Source organism: Leptonotus elevatus, chromosome 9 (assembly GCF_054856555.1).
Source record: "Leptonotus elevatus isolate MCC_2025b chromosome 9, RoL_Lele_1.0, whole genome shotgun sequence".
In the NCBI taxonomy this organism is placed as follows: Eukaryota; Metazoa; Chordata; class Actinopteri; order Syngnathiformes; family Syngnathidae; genus Leptonotus; species Leptonotus elevatus.
Window position 1 is genome coordinate 8,290,050 of NC_141247.1, and position 21,573 is coordinate 8,311,622.

General features: G+C 39.4%; 3 protein-coding genes across 10 annotated transcripts in view; 1 reads left to right on the forward strand and 2 right to left on the reverse strand.

Moving 5' to 3' along the window:
- Nucleotides 1–21,573, forward strand: part of LOC147168272 (bromodomain-containing protein 8-like) — a 50,913-nt gene that overhangs the window by 13,470 nt on the left and 15,870 nt on the right. Inside the window, exons 18-19 of one of the 7 annotated variants that reach the window (XM_086085658.1) lie at nt 7,500–7,728; nt 8,631–8,987. The exons of 1 other annotated variant lie outside the window; for it this stretch is intronic. In XM_086085658.1, the coding sequence (XP_085941784.1) occupies nt 7,500–7,721 (222 nt within the window). In that variant the 3' untranslated portion in view covers nt 7,722–7,728; nt 8,631–8,987. 5 more of the 7 variants (XM_086085659.1, XM_086085661.1, XM_086085657.1 and 2 more) reach the window with 5 other exon arrangements.
- Nucleotides 3,789–5,266, reverse strand: LOC147168273 (DNA damage-inducible transcript 4-like protein). Its single transcript, XM_086085666.1, has 2 exons — nt 4,931–5,266; nt 3,789–4,523 (listed from the first exon to the last, which is right to left on the reverse strand). The coding sequence occupies exons 1-2, from the start codon at nt 5,109–5,111 to the stop codon at nt 4,078–4,080; spliced, it is 627 nt and encodes a 208-aa protein (XP_085941792.1). The 5' UTR covers nt 5,112–5,266; the 3' UTR covers nt 3,789–4,077.
- LOC147168274 (protein phosphatase 3 catalytic subunit alpha-like) overlaps nt 12,910–21,573 on the reverse strand; it is a 37,286-nt gene continuing 28,622 nt past the window's right edge. The window contains exons 10-14 of one of the 2 annotated variants that reach the window (XM_086085664.1): nt 20,323–20,400; nt 20,123–20,207; nt 19,536–19,633; nt 18,872–18,919; nt 12,910–14,946 (exon numbers count right to left, since the gene is read on the reverse strand). In XM_086085664.1, the coding sequence (XP_085941790.1) occupies nt 14,768–14,946; nt 18,872–18,919; nt 19,536–19,633; nt 20,123–20,207; nt 20,323–20,400 (488 nt within the window). In that variant the 3' untranslated portion in view covers nt 12,910–14,767. The remainder of the gene's footprint in view (nt 14,947–18,871; nt 18,920–19,535; nt 19,634–20,122; nt 20,208–20,322; nt 20,401–21,573) is intronic. The other variant, XM_086085665.1, reaches the window with a different exon arrangement.

Sequence of the window (21,573 nt, forward strand, 5' to 3'; positions counted from 1 at the left end):
TCTAGCTTTCATAAGGACTGTAAAAATCTGAGAATATTTACTGCCGAGTGTCTGAAATTCCAAGGATTTCTTTATTTTAGATTAAACAAAGTCAATTATCAAAAATAATGATCAATTAATTTGATAATCGATTTTTTTGACCATTGATTATAGCGCCTTACATTTTTATTGTATTAACAAAAATCAAGTTAAACACCTAAACAGTTATTTATAATTATAAATAATAATTTCTATGCAAAGTGCAAACCCAGACAGTGTGATGTTTTTTCTTTCTTTCAGAATTAACTGCAATTGTTTTGTTTCAGCAGAGCATTTGGGACTATATAAGTTTTTTTGAGCAATACATAGATTTGAAAGGTTATCTGCCACGTGATGGCCAAGTTAGTCACCTTTTGACCCGTAGTGCTACTTGTTGCAACTCAACTGTCTTCACTGCTTATCACTGTTTGCCTTTTGGGGTCTACGCATAGTTCACTTCAGTTAAATCAGATGAACTTCTATTAGCTGATAAAAGCAAGATTTGATTGATCGGTGTGTTGCATAATTTGCTAAATCTTCAGAAAACGTTGGCAGTTAGTTGCAACTCTTCATTGTCTTGACACGGCACTGACAAATTGAAGCTTTTAAGAAGGTGATAACCGCAGTCATATGACATTGGTGGCCAACAAATAATGTGTTTTTGTTTTTTTTCTTAGTCCCCTGAAACATTCCATCATTGAACACGAACACGCACTTGAACTGTGCCGAATTGCACCGTTACGTTGCTTGCCGACAGTCCCGGCACACTGACCCATGCCGCTCTCATGTGTATTTTTCCTGTCTGCATGATCTAATTATTTTTCTTCCCCTGAGTTGGATTTTCATTTATCATCATGTTTTTGTGTTCTCCATCTGAGGAGAACCCCCCCCCCCCCCCAAGAGGTGGACCTTCTTTGTGTCTGTGTGTGCCTCAGTTACATCCTCTCACTCTGTCCAGCTGATGTTTGACTCTCTCAACCTAAATGTTAATTATTTTTCTTGCCCCCCCCCCCCCCACACCCTCCCTTCTTTCCCATTGCCTCCTGTTTTTCGCCTCATCCTCCACTACAGGATGGCGGCACCAGAGGTCGCCGTAGTGCAATGGAGGCTGACCTGAAAATGAAAAAATAGACTGAGCAAGACCCACTGAGTCAAAGAAGATGGACCAGGAGGTGGCTTTGGTTTCGTCGTTCAGTAGAGAGCGCTGTTGAGTGTGTAGGCCTCGCGTATTAGCACCCATGCTAGCGCATTTGTGCTTTTCTATAGATGAACATGCGGATGTGTTTACATAGAACAACATCAATTTACTGTACTTCTTCTGCAGTTAGCACCTAGGACCATTTTTAAACTTCTCGTTTGGTGGTGCATTCAAAGACATCGGAGATTGTGGAAAAACTTTGAAGACTTTTCCTGGTTTCAAATCAGTGCGATTTGTTTTTCTACCTATTGACTTGAATATTGTCAGTTTTGAAGCAAAAGTGTTGAACTTTTCTCCATCTTTACAATTTTTTTAAAATTATTATTTTTACTTGCACACGGAGACACAAAAAACGGTTACTTTTTAACAATCCAATAAAACCAAGAGTGGTGGAAGAAGAATATTTTATTCATAGTAATTGAAACCTTAACAGATGCCATTTACAAGCAAACAATGATGGAATCCCAGCTGAGATGTTGCAGCAGTCAGTGAGGAATCACAACAGCAGATTTTAATGGATTTGTACAGGAGGGTGTCATCATGACATGGCATGTTTTAAGGTTTCAATTACTATGAACAAAATATTTTTCTTCCATCACTTTTGGTTTTATTGGATTGTTAAAAAAAAATCATTTTTTGTGTCCCCCTGTATTTTGGAGAACTGAATGATTTGGAGTTGTTGATTGAAACTGTTCATTGTGACAACAATAATTTATTAGTGTTGAGTGAAAATAAAGTTTTTTGCACTTTGTTCAGTTTTGGACTCATGTTTTGTCAATGTCTTTGAACGCGCCACCACCAAAACCAGTTTCAAGTTGAACAGTCCACGTCCAAGAGACACGTTTGTCTTCAAGGCTCTTGATTCATCAACATCTGTAACTAGGGCTGAACAATTTTGAAATATGTACTGTAATTGCAGTTCCCCACCTTAATACTGTCATTGTGATTTCATAAGTGATCATTTTTTTTCAAGGTCCTCATGTCACAATTATTAATGACGGGCAATAAATTATTCTGTATTACAACAAATGAGCAGATTTATTATACATAAATGTTTTAGTGTCGTAGGTTAGCTTTGCGCTAAAAGATAAAAAATGCCAAAATAAATAATATATATGCATAAATAAAAGTACAAAAATAAAAATAAATTAGACTTAAAAAATAAATGTGGCAATAAATATATAAATTTAAATATAAAAAGGCTTTCAGACACTGTCAGCATTAAAATTGTCATGAAATGTTATTTAAATGAGGGGGCGGTCTTAAGTGTGTCTTGGGTTGTGGACTCCGCCGTTTCAAACTGCCTTTTGATGGTAGAGTGAGCAGGGCGGCAAACAATATTTATATTTTTGGGTTGTTTTTATTTCCATTTATATTTATCCATCCATTATTGTAAGTGCTTAATCGTCGTAAGGGTTGCGGGGGTGCTGAAGCCTATCCTAGCCGGCTTCGGGCAGTAGGCGGCGGGGGACACTCTGAACTGGTTACCAGTCAATCACACACGAAGGCGAACAACCATCCACACACTCACAATCGCACCTAAGGACAATTCAGAGTGGTCAATAAGCCCTCCATGCATGTCTTTGGAATGTGGGAGAAAACCCGCACGGGAAGAACATGTAAACTCCACCCAGGAAGGCCGAAGCCCGGACTTGATCTGAAATTGCAGCCATTGCAATTTCAAACTGGCATTCTACAGTTATATTTTATGATTTGATTGTTCAGCCCTATATATAATGATACCAAGACAGTTTTTTCCAACTGTGTAAAGGAAAGTGAATAGAGCCCAAAGAAGCCTTCCTGGACAAAATCAAGTCAAACCTTAATGGAGAGCAGTCAAAATGTGTGGAGTGAGTTTTGCTGAACTAGTGTTGATGTATCCAGTTATCACTTAGGATGTTGCCAGAATTTGTGGCGTGAGCCCAGACAGCTTGTGTAATGTGTTCTAGATGAAAGTAAGAAAACACGTTTTGTGCCCACGTGATGGACCATTTAGTTTGTGTTTGGGTAGCAGATACATGTATCATATGTTTTGTTGTACATTTGTTAAATAAAAGATTGTTTTAAACTATGAAACTGTTCTAATTGCTGTACATTTGATCAAATATAGAAAGCGTGCTTGCACTTTTGATACTCTAAACTACCACACACAAAAATGTGTGAACAAAGCAGAGTGGATGGCACGGCTCAATGGTAGAGTGGTCATCTCCCAACTGGGAGGTTGTAGATTCGATCCTCAGTCTTGTGACCATGTTGAAGTGTCCTTGAGGAAGACACTTAACCCTAATCTGCTCCCAGTGGACATGGCAGTGCTCTGCCTGACAGTTGTTGTATAACGTGAGTCTTTGAAAAAGCACTTTGGGCCACAAAAGCAGTCCATTTACCATGATTTAATATACCTAGTTGGACAGTATGCCAGTGTGTACCCCGACTTTGGCCCAAGGTCATCTGTGATGGATCTTCCGCTCATGTCATCTTAATGAGGACAAAAGATAAATCATTACCATTTCCTTTGTTTCTAAATCTGAAATTGAAGGTCCATGTACCAGCTGCTAAAATAAACTGGAAAAGATTGTGAACAAAAGGCTTTATTTATCATAAATACAAATACCCGCCCCTTCCAGAGGGGATGCATCTAGTGTACACTTGAAACATTCTACAATCTGTGCAAATTAGCAGGTCAAGTTCACAGTTAACAGTTTGACCCCTTACTCAAACAAATTCAAACATTCAACTCTTACCAGTAAACATTAATTGGAACAAAATGCCAGGTTCAGTTCAGAACCTGATTTGTAAAACCTGAGCTTTAACATCCACACGTGTAAACTTGGACTACTCAAGTAGTCCTGGTGGCCCCTGCTCTAGTTAAACTCATGGATGACAGGACTGGCAGAAGAATAAAGCTTCCTCTTTACCACCTTATATTCTGGTCTCAGTTTTAACACTTTACTGCTGTCAAAGATGCGCTTGAGCGGTGGCCAGCCATCATTCATGTCCGCCTTGAACACGACAGACAGTTCAAACGTCGGGGTGACACTCGAGTCGGGGAAAACACACCCCAAAGACTTGAGGCCGTTTTTGGTCTCCACGTAGACCCTAATGGAGGCGCCCCGCAGCCCGCATGGCTCGTCCGTGCAGGAGCAAAGCACATCACGGCCGACCCTGGTGGTCATGTGGCGGGGGAGAAGCAGCACCTTGCACTGGAGGATGGAAGCCTTGGCCTCTGTCAGGCAGCGCTCGATATGGCGAGTCAAGTCTTGTTGAAGGGCTCTCTCCTTGTGCTTCAGACCAGCATCCATGTTGGAAGCTGTGAAGGATAACAAACAAGTTTATGTAGTCATAAAGACTATCCGTCCATTATCTGGACTGCTTAACCTAAAGTTATACTGTATTGCATATTTAGGTTGAACACTTTTGTTATTAAATAGTTGTGTGTTTAAAAGTGCTACGCAGATAGGAGCAAAGCAAACTATATTTGTAGTTTTCCTACATTAAAATATGTATTCATCATTGCTGAGTCTCCAGAAGAGAGAAACTGAATTGAACTGCTCAGCATGACATCAGCTGATTCAAGAACCGCATCACTTGCATCAGAAAGCTTTCGCTTGGTGCTCCTTCCGCTGCATATACTAGTTCTAGTACTAATCCTTAGGTAAAACGCCGTAGTCGCGTTGCATCTTAAATTATTAAATATTAACTAGTTTGTATACTTACAATGCAAAGTGCTGTCGGTCTCGTCGCAACTGTCAATGCTTCCCCGTCGGGGCGAACTGCCTTCGTTTTGACGCAGCGATGCAATCCTGAAAAAGTACGTTCCTATCATGTCCGTGAAGCTTTCTTCCTCTCCCAAGACCGGCACCTTTTTTCCAAAAAGAAGAGCCGCGGTATAGACCATCGTGATTCCTGTTTGTACAATTCCGGTAGCTTGTCCGGACGTTTAGTTTGTTTCTTCTCCATGTACTGAATGAGCTGCGTCAAGTGAGAACATTGCGGAACGTGAGAGCGTCCGAGCTTTTATAGCGGAGGCGTTCGTTGCATCAGCTGAACTCGGGTGTGTGGGCGGGGCTTAGAGCTGTAGAAACTAGAAAGTTCCCGAAGTGTCTCATGGATCTGACGTTACAGGCTCAGCAAGGTAAGAAGTGGCAACACATTTCGACCATAATCTTTTCCAGCAACTGGGAACATGAAATACAAAAATAAAATGTCAGAGAAAACTTATAATCACTCGTTTATGCAGTCAAACTAATTATTTACAATTCCGAGCTTAAGTCACATCACAAGTCAAAATGGCGGTCAACTCAGGGAAATGACCATCTATCTCCGTCCATTGAAAATATTTGAATTTTGATATTAAAATGTGATGAAATGTCATTTGACTACTATGACATGACAATCTGCCTGGTTTGATGGACACTCTGTATATTCATACGACGCAACACTACAAAAGTCAACAACATTTAAGATACCACGTAGAGGTTTAGCCCCGAAAATCTGACATGAGGACGAGGGCGAAGGTCCACTTAGCTATGGAAGTACGGTCGTACAAATAAATCGACTTGTATATTAAGACACGAGTGATAGCACTTAGAAAATGCAATGTTGTTTTCCAGAAATTGTCACCAATTCACCAAAAATACACTAGAGCCCATATCTTTGCTTCTGTTACTGCTATAACAAAATTGGTGTCAAAGGGAGACATTTTTCGAGTCAAAGAATCCAACATAATGGAATTGCCTTCAAGTTTTATAAAGGAACGATTTTCTTAGCATGACCATTAGGGTGTAATGCACAATTCACAAAAGTCATCAGAGTGTTCCTGTTCTTCGAAAAACGTAGTAAAAAAAATTATTTAGACAGTACTTGTGTATTTGACAGTCTGTCACCCAAGGTATTTGCGGAAGGGATATCCACTTGTGTACATATAGGAAAGAATATGCAGTTGGTATCTTTATAGACCTAAAAAAAACAAAAAAGTTTTGATAATCTAGATCACTACTGAAAAAAAGTATAAAGATATGGTGTAAGAGGGTTGTCGCAAAAATGAATGCAGAGTTACTTGGATGACTGATATCAGTATGTTCACTTTAATAGCCTTATATCTTTGCTATTAAAGGTGACTTATGGGGTACTTGGGGTCCTAAATTATTCATATATTAATGATGTATGCAATGTTTCTAGAATACTGAAATATATATGCAAAAATCTTGAACACCTTCTGAATACTGTTGAAAGGGAACTGAACACAATGAAAAAATTGTGTGATGTTAATAAATTATCCCCCCCAAAATTTAAAAAATTGTCTGTGTTACTAAATAAATAACAAAACAAATGAAAATTGTGCATTATATTAAAATAGAAAGTGTATGTAATACTAAACTGTGTGTGTGCGTGCGTGTGTGTGTGTGTGTGTGTGTGCGCGCGCGCGCGTGTGTATGTGCACGTGTGTGCCCATTTGTGTGCCACGTGTAATGAGGCCTAAAAGTAACTTCTATTGTTACTTCCCATTTTGGAATCATTTACCACATATTTGTCTATTCAAACCCTATATACCTGTATATTTATTTGGAATCTAAGTTAACAGTATAGTTTGGTTCCTGGTGCCCTCTATAAATTTCGAAGTGCAATTAAAAAGTGTGATGACATGTGGGGGGTTAAGAATTTACTGTTTTGGCCTACTGGCTGGATCTAAAAATAGAAATAGCACCTACAATTCAATATCTTGTAGGTCCGCATACATTTTTGTTTTTCCAGATAAAAACGTGTAATATAAAAATTTAAGATAGAAGCTTTTCTTTTTACAGTAATGATCGAACAACAATGTTGCCATGTGTTTTTACAGCTGTTGAAACATTGTGGAAAATTATTGCCATTGTATTTGACGATCTGCCTTTACACAAGATAGCGGCGTGGTTGTGATTGCCCCAAGCAAGTCCAGACTTGGTTTTTTTTCTTTTTCTTTCTTTTTCTTTTTTTTTAAGAGCTCAGTATTGTTCATTCGGTAATGTCATCATCAGTGCCCCGTCCTGCTGCGTTGGGTTGGGGGCGCGGGCCGTGTTGGGGTGGGGGGCGCTCCTGCTCCTGGGTTTGCTCTCCGGCCGGTGGCCCCGGCGGGGCCCGGGGGTCGTCCTTTGGCGCTGCCGCGGCCTGGGGGGCCCTGAGGTGTTGCGCTTGCTCTGTCCTGGCGGGGGTCGACGGCTCCCCTCTTTGGTGGAGATTTTCATGCATGCCAGATCCACCACACCAGCATCTATCGAAACTCAGACACAATCTGCTTCTTCCTCAGGTCATTGCATCGGTGGAGGCTGGCGTCTGTGGATCTCACTCTGCTTCGTCTGTCCTTCCTTCCTTTCCTCAGTCTCTCCTTTGGTCTCTTGAGGTCTCCCTGATTTGTTGGAATTTAGATGTTTCTGGGGTGGGTGAAGGAGTCTGGTTGGTGGCCCGGTGGGTGGTGTCTGGTCGGTGCTGGATCTTTGGTCCTTCCTCGGGTCTCCTGACGGCGGTTTAGGTGAACGGTATGGGATTTTTTTATAGGTTTTTGGTGAACTAATGAATACACACACGCACACACGCACATTCACATACTCACCCAAATACAAAATAATTTTAAAAAAGAGAGCAATGATGATCACATGTCAAATCGGTACAATTACCGAATGAACAATACTGAGCTCTTATATATATAAAAAAAGAAATGTCTCTCAGTCTTATTGCATGAACAAACACAACCAGTTCTATATATATTTTTTAAACATTAACCAAGGAACCAGTGTTTCATCATAACTTGCCAGATCAGATTATTCACATGAACAAAAACCACTTCTGATCTCCATTTAATGATTTTTTTTCTTTGAAATACACTCACGAAACAAAGTACATTGTTTAGAAATGTTTTAACCCCACGCCCCAACCAGCATCAAACCCACAAAGCTCCAATCATCCCATATCACAAATAGAATGATTAAACTGGCTTGTTTAGTTCAAACTCGAAGACTGACACTCATTGTTGGAAGAGCGTCAGCATGTCAGCTGATGTCAGCTGCTTACAATGTCATGATTGGTGGAGAACAAGTCTGACCTGTCTCAGTAGTTATAGCCATCCCTGTTTGTGGAAATAAATAAATAACTTTACACAACTGCAAATGGTCAAAACAAGCGCTAGTACTACAGTAAATTTGCAAGAAATATTACTATTAAATGGAAGAATTTAAACATCCATCCATCCATTTTCTTAACCGCTTATCCTCACAAGGGTCGCGGGGGCGCTGGAGCAGCTGGCTTCGGGCAGTAGGTGGGGTACACCCTGAACTGGTTGCCAGCCAATCGCAGGGCAAGAATTTAAACATTCAGTCCAAAATTAATGGCCTAGTCTATATTAAAACATCTCTTATTAAATAGCTGTATTTATTTATTTCAGGTTCCAAGGAGGCAATTAGTCCCCCTTCCCAATAGGGTCCGGTGCTGCTGTGAGGAAAAAAACATGCTCCATTGTTTGGAATTTATCTTGTAAACTAGATGAACAAACATAACCCCAAATGAGCTTCTCAATGTAGTATTATATCGCATAAGCTAAGCCTTAAGCATAATGACATGTCTGATGCAAGTTTACAGAGCAGTTGCATTCTGATAAACAGGTGTGGTGTCAGGTGCCTTATCAAGTGACTGTTTTTGTTTCTGTACTTATTAGGATACATTGTTGTGCTTACTGTGTCTTCCTGTAATGATTATTTCATGTCAACAATCTTTATTCTTGAATATACTGTACGTACCCGTATATTTATTCATCTACAATGGATTACAAATTAATTAGGTCCAGAATAAAGCGCATGTTGACTTATATGATCATTTGTACTGTTGTTGTTCTTACATACTCCGTGAGCTTTTGAATTTGGGACCAGACATTTATTACGATGTTCCAGTCATCATTTTAAGAATTTGAAGGCAGTCAGCATGGACACATTTAATTCATCCCAGGGGCATTTCTCTTCAAAAGCAATCATATAATTTTGTTTGACAGTGGTTGGCTTTATTAAAAACGGTTAAGATGATATGAATACGTTTTACATGTAAGCGCCTTTTGAGGCCCCCAAGGACACCACGGTGTATCAATAATCTAATGAAACAGAATTATACAAAATAAATAAAAACTAATTACGAGGAAGCGCATGAGTGAAAGTGAGTTCTTGAACAGGCATGTTTTAAATTTAGCTATAAAAGTGGGGAAATAATCTGGTGGTAGAGAAGTCCCAAGCAGGGGAGAAGAGCGACTGCAATGTCTGCTTACCACGGCGCTGGCGCGAGCGCAGTCCGGTGGATGAAGGAAGAGGAAGTGAGGGTGCGGGCTGGAATAGCAATGTGGAGTAGGTCAGACAGATAACGCGTCGCAAGATTGTGGATGGCCTTGAAGTGGTGCAGGAGGAGGTTTGAAATTGATTGTTTGATCGGAAGACCAGTGGAGTTGCTGGAAGATGGGAGGGATGTGGTGGACTGAGGGGGTTTTGGTGATGGCAAGGACTGCTGGACCAGTTGAAGCTTGTAAGGAGAAAGTTGCCATTATCAGAATGGGAGGTGACCAGACGGTGGCTTTATATGCTGAAGTATAAGGCGGAAACTGTTAAATGAGCTGTCCAAAATGACTTTGAATTAATCTCACTGTTTATTAACTAAATGTCATGTCCTCTAAACCAGGACAATTGAAATGAAACAAACTGTATTGTATGCACATGACCCTGCCTCTTGCCCAAGGCAGCTGGGCTAGGCTACAGTGAATGAATGAAGCTATTGGCCTCATTGTTCCAATACTTGATACTACTCTGTTAATGAAAGGAAAATAATAATAATAAACGAAATAAAAAATTTTAATTACAGGGTTTTTCCTGGCTCAAAATTAGGCAGAGGTGGTATCATCATGACTATGATGGGTGACACCAGGTATCAGTATCCGTGCCAATACCTGTCTTATTTTAAGGTATCGGTACTCGCGACGGTGACCTATACCATTATCGGCCGCCATTTTACGATCAGGGACTAAAAATTTTAAATGATATGAATACAAAGTTGCCATTTGTAAACTACAATCATTAAAAATGAATCCACTAGCACATATTAAATTGTAAATATAGTTCAGCGTTGTTGTAAAACACTATTATGTTTATTGTATAAACTGTGTTTTTATGACTTTGGTGATGGCTGGAGCGTGCCACCTCCTTCGGTACATAATAGTAAAAAAATAAAAAAAGCAACAAAAAAAAGAAGCTGTTTCTTCTTTGGTTGTTGCCTCAGGTCTTTCCAGTGCACTATAGCGCCATCCTAATGGTGAAACACTGCAACTGCAGTTAAAATGCGTTGCTGCCTAGCTCAATCAACACATCTGGAGCGCTGTGCTGAGCGATATCAGCGGCTCAGGCTGGAGGTGGTGAGCAAATTAGGTGGAGGTGGCCGCCTCTGAATTTTGTGCACAGGGAAAACCCTGAGTAATTATAAAGATTTTTTAAATTAACCTATGAAAAACATAGGCCCTACATTGTTTTTTATTTGTGGTTCAACTGAAATATTTTAAAATATAAACTCATGAAACATGCCGAGACAAAAATGATGGTAAGGGCATGTCCAAACAAGGTGTGTCCTCTAATTAGCATCACAGGTGTCTTCAAAGTTGTAAGCAGTAAATCAGCCCGATGAAAGAGTGTCAGGTAGTCGCTGTGCTGTTTGGTGATATGGTGTGTAAACACACTAAACATGGACCAAACTCTCCTATGAGAGTTCTCATAGGAGATTAGAAAGAAAATTGTAGACAAGTATGTTAAAGGTAAAGGCAATTAAACCAAAATGCCAAACTGCATGTTGACAAGCCACAAAACGTCTGTGAAAATGTCAGATGGACAGATAAGACAAAAGTGGACATTTTTAGCTAGGCACATCCGCTCTATGTTCACAGACTTAAAAATGAAGCAAGCCAAGATACATTCTCAAACTTTTATACAGTTGCGGTCCTGTTTCGTTTAATATGCCATTTTACAGGCAGATGGCGCTGTCACTGCTTTATTAAACAGTTTTTTCATGGCTGAATGGTCACATTTCATCTGGTAGAGGTGCTATTGCTGAAAGTACTACTGTATAGGCTACGGATTGCTCTATACGACACTAACCATTCTAAATTTGAGTTACCCATGCCAGGTACCAAATGATATGAGATAAAGATAATAATGGACAATTTTGAATTGCACCATCAGTAGGTATTCATTTTAAAATGTGATTATTATTGTGGTTTCAGCTCGTAGTGGCATTGAACATATTATGTGAACTGTTTAATATTTGTGTTTTCTATTGTGTTTGGCAAATTTATTAGCCCGCCTGCCATAAATACTGTCCCTTTTGACTTGAGTAAGCTATCAACATATATATATATATATATATATATATATATTGCAGTTGTCCTCTGTAGGGTTACCTGGAGCCTGTCCTATCTGACCTTGGCCGAAAGGACAATTTAGAATCTTGAATGAACCTGTACTGTAGGCAGAAAAATCCCAACAAGAAAACATGCAAACTCCACACAGAAAGTAGCTGAGATCCTAACCTCAGAACTGTGATGCAGACATGCGTTAATAACCACCTGGCCACTGACACTTACATGTGGGATTCCAAAATGAATTAACCTTTAATCTTAATCTTAAACCTTTAATAATTAATCTCATCGTGTGACCCTAACCACCAAAACATAATTAACTAATACAAATAATAAAGAACTCTGATTTTACTTTGTTAAGGTTCTCTAGTTCTCTTTCATTCATTTAATAAAATAACAAATTAGCAATTCAGACCGCACTGATTATACTTCCCAGTAGAAACTATTGCTTGTGGGCCCTACACCTCATCACTGTATCTATTCAGATTTTAGAGATCATGTTGTCCTCAGACTCCAGCTTGTGAAATTTCATTTAATGACTGCTGTTTAACCGCTGTTTATGACCTCGTGGCAGATGGTGGAAGTTTTCTGACACACATCGTAGACCAGTGAGCTCTGTGAGGAGGATATTGCAATATTTATGTTATATTTTTACATTTACAATTATTTGATGTTCCCAAGTGAAAGAGGGTATTTGTGGCTCTGAAAGGAGATCAAATGGAATCAGTTGCATTTCACTCAGTGCATCTCATGTTGATAAATGTCGAGTTGAATGTTGTCAGTGAAGCTGAGGATGAGGACGACATCTGTTGTACAAACAGTCTCATCTTGGCATCAAAACCTTAATTGATTCACTTTTGTTTGTTCTCTCCTCCCAAAGACTCGCATGAGCGACATTTCTGGGTCGGTGCCAGGCAGGGAAGCAGGTTTTTAGGAGAAACAAATAGATGCTGACGTATGAAATAAAGGAAGTATAGCGGTGCCAGTATATGAGTGACCTGTTATGCAGAAAACACGGCTTCAATTCTTGGCCGGTCCCAAGTTTGTAAAAAAAAAAAAAATGGTTGGGTGTTGGGTCAGGAAGTACCTCCTTTGCAAAAACTGTGCCAAACAAATTTATGCTGGTGGCTTGCAGTAGTGTGACACCTGATGGGAGAAGCCCAAAATCCCAAAATTAACAATGTATCATACGAACTGACATAAATGACCAATGCAATCTGTTTATTTGTAGTCCTGGCAGCATTAGGATGAGTTTTTCTCCAGGAAATAAAGTCTCTGTATCGATACCAAAGGTTCATGCATATTTTATTCAAGAGTAAAAAAAGTGGATCGTCCCATGGGGCATGCTTACAGTGTAAGTGACTGGGGAGTTGAAATCAAAAGAGCGAGCAAGAGAGAGACGACTAGAGAGAGAGAGAGAAAAAATGACTTAAAGAAAAGAATCCGTGGCACAGTTGCTATGGCACGGGGTTGCCAGGGGGATTCTCCCAAAGAATTACAGCAAGCTCAACCAAGGAGCAACGCAACAGAAAGAGTAACTATAGCAGAAAGAGCGAGAGCTTAAATATTAAGAATAATGTTCATAATAAATATAATAATCATCCAACCATAAATATCAAATAACAAGAGGAATCAAGATGTATGAGAGTACACTTTTCGCTTTTAAATTGTCGCAGCAACATAATCGGCATTTACTGTTACAATGTGGTTTGCTGCTTGTTGCTTGAACTGCGCATTTTTTCCTTTTTATTAATTTTTTACCATGCAATCATGCTTTTACCGGCCGAATGCCTGTGCCTCTGTATATAGTGTGGTCATTCGATATTAATTTGTATTTCATTAAAGATGATTCCTGTACATTGACAAAGAACTGAATATTCGATGTGGACTCCACACCTTTGAGTCAAAGTGTACTGTCATTCTGTACAGCACTCAAAGAAACGGGACGCGGGTGATGAAAAGAACTGGAAAGAAAAGTCAGCAAAATATAACATTAAGTGAATACAAAAAAGCTAATTAACATTATGTGCAAAATAAATTATTTGTTATTCCTCATTATCAGCCAGAAAAACAAGGGAGAAAAAATCCTACTATAGTGAAACACAGCACAAATATAATTCACATTATCAAATAACTTAACTGTGCATGCACCAATGCGTTAATATAAATGCTTTACAAAGATGTTTTTCCTTTGACTTCTTGTCTTAACAACTGAAGAGTGCATTTCTTCTGTAAAATATAATTTCCTACTTTTTAGGCCAGAGGTTGTTAGCCATCACTGCCATTTGATAGGAAGAGGGTTGTGGGAAGGTAATTAATTTAGAATGACTTCACATTTCAACCAGCATCCCCTCGCATACTACATCAAGCATTCCATTTCTGCTAAGCTGCATCTTGCATCAGGTGTGCAATATAAACGTTCCAAGTATGCTATTTACATACCAAAGCTCAGGAGAGACACTCGCTTCCAATCACAGCCTCGTTTCAGACCTTATTTTTTGTTTCCCCGAGAGCTAGTTAGCCTGAGACCAGAGGGGGGTGAGTGGGCCTCCACTCGAAATCGGGCGGAGGTGTTGTGTTACAAAAGCAAACGGGAATCTCCTCCCCACAATAACAGACGAGGGCTCAGATCAGTTTGCGGCTGCGATCATCTTAGCACATCTCACCGGCCCTCTTTTTTCATCACATTTGTTAAATATAACTGCATGGGCACTGTTAAATGCCATAAAAGCATACTACTGCAAGTTTGGTTCCACTTGTTGCTTTTTGGATGCAAACCGGAACAAGAAGCTTTGATGTTCCTGATGGCCGCACCTTCCATCGACACGGCCGCATGATGCTGTCCACCCACTGGCGATGGCAGACATGCACAGTGAATAGTAGCTACTCCCATTCTGCTCATTTAGTAGTTTCTTTCCTCTTTGTTGTGCAGATACAAGAGAGTTCTCCAAATAGAGAAGACTTCCGGCCACACTTAAGCCTTTACATACAGCAAAGAGAAGGGGTAGATAATCATGTGAGTATGTGTGTGAAACGTATTTGAAATACTGCGCTTGCGTACTGAGTATGTCTATGTACAGATATCAGTCAGGATGGTGCTATAAGGGTGTTGTAACTGTGTCTGGCCGTGTGACAGTACGCATCCATCACTGTATATTGCTGTTGCTATCCGTCCCATTGGGCTCTCCCATATTCATGCGGCCCATTGACAGGCCCACACTGTTGATGGCGTCACGCCGCGGCGGCATTCTCTCGTTGATCCGGTCCAGACCTTTGGCCTCCTCGAAACTGCTGATCCGATGCTGCGGCGAGAAGCCTCGGATGGCTGCAGAGACAAGCGGCCACACACAAACACAAGTTATTATCTAGACGTTTGAAAGAAATGCATGCATCCAAACTCTTGAAGGAAATCCTTTCGACTGACAGTCAGTCCAGCTTAAGTCGCAGTCTAATCGAATTCCACTTTTTAATGCTTTCATTGAATACCAGACGGGACAAACAGATCATTTGGTCCTGTCTTTCTCCCTGAAGCTTTGGGGTTGGATAAACAGAATTTGGTCACACTGCGCATGTTCTTATAGCAGTATCTACAAACATCAGGCAGTGTTTATCTGTTGTTCTCAATGCTGAGCCCGGATTAGCTGGAGGACCTAACTACTGATCCTGGACCAGCAAAGCCCTTAAGAGAGAGTGTGGATGAAACAAAGCACAGCTGTACAGAAGTGGCCATTCGCGTCATCTCTCAAATGTAGTAGTCATGTTTTCATTTATTTCACTACCTTAAATAGCTGACTCATTTAACTGGCCTTAACTAAAACAGTTGTAGCTACACTCTGTACCCTCATAAATAGAGTTGGCAGAACAAGTAAGGCTTATAAAAATGTCGTTTAATCACATTTATGCAATTATTTAATCGTTTCTTCTTTTCATGGGACAACAGTGAAGAAAAGACACTTGGACACAGTGAAAAGTATTCAGGGTGCAACTTATATAACCATGTAAATTAATTGTTCCCTTAAAATGACTCAGAATACAGGCATCAATAGCTAAAGCCCAGGCAATAAAAGTGAACATAGTGAAAATGCCAAAATTGTCAATATTTTGTGTGGCCACCGTTATTTTCAAGCATTGCTTGACTTAACGCTCTTGGGCAAGGAGTTCACCAAAGCTTCATAGATTACCATTAGAATCCTCTTCCGCTCCTGCATGACAACACCATGGAGCTGGTAGATGTAAAAGACGTTACATTCCTTCACCTTGTTTGAGGGTGCCCCAAAGATGTTCAGTAGGGTTTAGATCTGGAGACATGCTTTGCCAGTCCATCACCTTTACACTCTTTAGCAAGGGAGTGGTCATCTTGAAGATGTGTTGAGGGGTCATTATCTTGCTGGAATGCTGCCTTGCGGCTCGGTTTCCAGAGGGAGGTGATCATGCATCATTTTGGGACGACAAGTATTCAGATTGAGTTCTTTGCCATGAAGTGCCTTGTTAACTTTCATTGACCAGTATGAGAGAGCAGTAATTGACCCACCGAATTTAACACACCTGCTCGCTATTCACACCTGAGACCTTGTAACAATAAAGAGTCACATGGCACTCTCGAGGGAAAATTAGTAACTTTACTCAATTTGGACATTTTTACTTAGGGGTGTACTCACCTTTGTTGCTTGGAGTTTTGGTATCAATGGCTGCATTTTAACTTTATTTTGAGGGAACAAACCATTTAAACTGTTTTATAAAATGGCCACAGACCACTTTTCATTGTGTCAAAGATTAATTTCTTCAGTGCTGTCCCATGAAAAGATATAATAAAAAATAATCTGCAGAAATGCGAGGGTTCTACTTACTTTTGTGAGATATTAGTTCCTCCAGTGACAATTTCACACAGTTTCAGCTGCCATCTTTATAACAGTATTTGTCATCAAAAATAAACATTGACAATGAAACGTGATGACAGATACTCCCATTGAAAAGCACCACTTTTAAGACTGCTACTACCTTTTACGAACATGCAGCCACTTACAAATATTCTGCTTCAGTGTACATTCAACAGGGCTAAAGGGTCTATTTACAGTACATCACAGAAAAGAAACACAATACAAGAAATATCCATAATTTATTTGCTTGAACAAATTATGGATTGCAGTTTAGATAAGCCACAGATGACTAAATATACAAATCCAAGTTCCAAAGAGGCTGTGTGAGCAAAAATGTCTAACGCATTCAAGTCAATTATAGCACAAACATCGCCTCACTTTGGTGTTGCTTGGTGTGTGTCAACCACAGTGGTGCAATACCTAACGGGAGGTGCTACTATGCATAATTGTCTCACCTGGGATGTGCAACAACCTCAATGGAAAAGTGTTTGGTTTTTTTCTTCAAAATTAAACATCTATTCACAACCACAGGCCAGATCAGGGTTTACCCTTCTCAATTATGTTGTAGAACTGGAGTATACAGTACTGCAGTTGTGTTCCAAACACGGGGTCGAAATGCAGTGCTTCCTTTGGGGCTTAAGGCCGCATGCCATTGTTGGTGTTCTCCTTTTCTCATAAACTGTTGGATGATTTGTTGAAATCCTAACTTGTAATGAGTACCAAAGCTCAAAATTGGAAACATTTCCCACACATGTCCAGACTTGGATGGATAGTGTTGCAGGCCTTCAATTCCGCATGTGATAATTGATATGCAAACCATTGCTTTCCACACGTCAGTGATTTTGGAACAAGGGTTTGTACAAACCGAAACATTGCAGTTAATTAAAGCGTGCACTTAATCATCAAGCCTCTGCACACAAAATACTGACACATTAAATACATATACCATGACATCAATCTGTTCGGTAGTTTTTATTTTTGAAAGGTCTGCATTGAGGGTTTTTTTAATGCAACATTTTGCCAACTGATCTGTTTAAGGATTAGACCATTATTCTTTTCCACATGATTAAATGCTGACTGTCGCTGCCTGATAACAACCATGCATATTATGTTTCCAATTTATTTATTTATATATTACAGTTGATTTAATAGATGGAAGTATTTTCATAAAACCCATCACAAGCAACTAATATTGGACGGAACTCTGCTTTCTTAGTCATCACTGGATCTAAGTTTTTTTTTTTTTTGAGAATGCTTAAAGACCCTGTAAAGTGGATTGTGGAACTCTACCATTACCATGTGTCAAATTTACAATTCATTTATTTTCACTTTACAGCGATGTGAAGTCGATGTCATCAAAGTTCTGTACGCAATAAACACCTCATGCTGTTCATTTTCCTGGCTGCGGTTAACAAAGTGTAATAAGATAAAACAACAGTTTCCACAATGCTCACAAAGTCATGGAAGCATTGCTAATGGCTAATTTAGTCACCCAGTTTTAACCGGCATGTACCAATCAGACTTGTTTAAGAGAAATGTAAGTGGCCAAAGTGAATGTGTCAGCGTTTGGCATATTAACACAAAGTTATGGCTACCAGCTCTTATTTTACTGTTCCCTAATTCTCTTTGCTTTTTCACAGAGAATAATAAAAGGGACTCTGCACTTCTGTCGTGGAAGTAGTGGATGGGTTTGATGGGCCGATGATTTGGCAGCCAATTGTCATACAACTGCTAAAATCATGTTTCATATGACATTTTTTAAAAACCTGCATAAAGTGGACTTGAAAGGTTGTCATTGGACAGTGACCATGTAGCAAAATGCTTCAAAAGAGTGACTTTTTGGGCCACTATGAAATTTTTGGAGATGGAGTCAAATCATATATCTTTTATACATATTTCCATCATCACAGGCGGCTCACAAGAGGAAACGGATTGATTGCATGGTAACCTTCAACAGCATCTATAACATATTTAATTCGAAACAAAAAAGCGGACAACAAGAGGTCGGATTCACCTCATCCCCCCTCAACAATGTCCAATCCCACCCATCGCCCTGCTTCTCCGATGTGTGTGTTTCAAAATGTTGGTCAAATGTATGCTAGGGGAGAAGGAAGTGTATTTGCTGGTTGTTTGACCAAAAAAAGCAAATGAAGCGTATGTATGTTTGAATATGAATGTGTTTTAATGTGGTGACTTGAGCGAGCTGTGGTTATCGGATTTGTTGTGAGAGCGGATGCAGTTAGAAAAGCTCTGTGCATCATGGGTAAGGAAAATCTATGGCCTCATGAGCATGGGTGGCAGAGAGCGCAGCCATGCTGCTGGAACACACACACACGACCACACACACACTCACGGTGATATGAGTGGCTTTACCTTCAGCATCCTTAACTGTCTCGATGGCTTCTATGGCCTCAATGGTAGCTGAATGATGGCCGGACAGATAAGAGGAGAAAGAGGGGACAGGAAGAAAGATGACAGATTCCGAGAGCAGAGGAAGGAGGCGGAGGAGAAAAAAAAAGGAGTGAAGGCTGAAACATGCTTCTGTGCAGATACACGTCTCTGGATATGACATGGAGGCTTATGGGATATACAGGCCCGCTGTTGTGCGAAACTTGACTCCAATGAATGTTTCAGGCTCAACCCATGTGAGGCCAGCAGAGCAACACTGAGGCTGAGGCAGGTTAGCGGGCACCTGGGGTTAGCGCTAGCTTTGGCTCACTCACACACTATCATTTTCTCTCCTCTCTGGTGCTATCCTTCCCTGTCTGTCTCACACCCACACGCGTACAACCAGCAGGCTGTTAGTATCCTCAGCACCGGTGAAGTGAAGTGGAGAGAGGGAATGAGTCCACAGGGGGGAGGGATGACAGTTGATAAATAGCAGTTTAAGAGGAGAGGAGGAAAAAAGGCAACATGCTTAAAGAATATTTGGAGTTGTGTGTATTATCTTCTTTTTTTTCTTTTTTTTTTGTACAGTTGGGTGTCTGGAGGAGAACTCTGGGTCAAGTGAATGTATGTGATTGTGAAAAACACTCACCGCTCTGTAGAGTCTGTTTGCCACCTGACAGCACTCCGCTTGGTAGCATACCAGTCGGAGTCAGTCCCTTCAGGGTCAACACGTTCTCACTCTCCTCCCTGAGAGTCGGTGAGAGAGTGGGTGGCGGTGGAGGGGAGGAGACCAAGGCTACGTTTAGTAACACTCACCTCTCCGCATTGTGGGTTAAATGGCTCATTTTCAAGGTGCAACAGTGCAAGTCTATGGGGTTCTACTGGATAACTATCTCATGTGACAAAGTGCAACATAAGGGGATTTTCACACAATAATAAAATATCCTATTAGGCTTTTCATCATTTTTTGGGTGTCTTCTAATTGTGAAATATAGTTATAGATGATCATTACAACATTGCCAAAGCAAACATATATATATATATATATACGTATATATATATATATATATGTATATATATATATATACGTATATATGTATATATATATATATATATATGTATATATATATATATATATACGTATATATATATATATATATATATATATATATATATATATATATATATATATATATATATATGAACATCGTACAGTATGTTCTCAAGTCAACTCACCGTAGAACTGAAAACATTTTAGCCATCTTTCCGATGGCACGGATTTTGTTCTTAATCACCTCCTTCCTGGCTGCAGCTGCACTTGCTATAAAAGAGATAAACAACATATTATTTCTCATAAGATTCTGAACTGTGTGTATTCAGGAATGTTAAGATAAATCAGACTGTATGCCCTTCGTGGCAGTGTCGAGTGTTCTTACCATCGAAGATCTCATCGCCATCATTCATGAGTTCGTCATCAGAGCAGATACTCAAGACATTGACCAGCATTTCTGTCACTACAAATAGAAATATTCATAGTAGGCTTACTACAAAATGACTACATGATTTTGTTTGCCACATTATTATTATTAGCCTGGAAAAACCTTTTGCATGTGTATAACCATCCACCATAGCGGGCTCAATCCTTTTATAATGCATATTGGTATTTAATTCATGAATAACTTATGGTTAAAAGCTAAAGATGCCAAGTCAATTGTGAATCATGTTTGTGCTGAACACTAATGGAAAACATTTGCATCATACTGTCGATAGGGCCTTTGTGTCTATGCAACTCACTGCCTTGAACTCAGACAGACTAGGATTCATCATTGTCTTCTTTTAAATTTCTTCTAAAAGCTTACTGTTATCATGCATGAATTTGGGAGGAACACATTCAACATAATGTTAGCATTAAACCGAGACACTATTCTCAGTGTACCATCCCATCCAAATAATGTATACGTTTTTTAAGCTAATGTTTTGCATTACAATATTGCTTTGAACTCATTCACTGCCATTGACAGCTATAGACATAAAAAAATAATTGCAACTATTTCTATTAGTTTAACATTTTTTTCATTTTCGTTAACAAGAGTATGAAAACCTAGAAAATATTTTTTTTTTGTACTTTTAGAACAGATTGATCATTTATCGTGAGTTAACTAGGGAAGTCATGCGATTAATTACGATTACAAATTGTAATCGCCTGATGTCTGATACATTTTTAATAATCTTTTCTTAAAAATAAAAATGTAATAAATGTTTTTTTTCTTTTAAAAGATTATTAAAAATGTGGGGCGTCAGGCGATTACAATTTTTTATCGTAATTACTCGCATGACTTCACTAGTTAACGATTAATCACAAATGTTATATTTGTTCTAATACAATCAACAAAAAATCTAAGTTTTCATATTCTTGTTAACAAAAGTGAGAAAAAAGTGTTTAACTAATAGAAATAGTTCAAATGAATTTTTTAACGTCTATAGCCGTCAATGGGAGTGAATGAGTTAAGATCCACACACACATTAAATAATGTAAATGTAACATACATAATAGGAACGTAATTTTTCTGTATTTTTACCTTAACCTAAAACACTTCAAACAATAAACCCACAACCATCACCTAGTGAAGGACAAATCTGACTGAGCTCTGTCCACCCACCAGTCTTTAATCCTCTAAGTCGGGGCT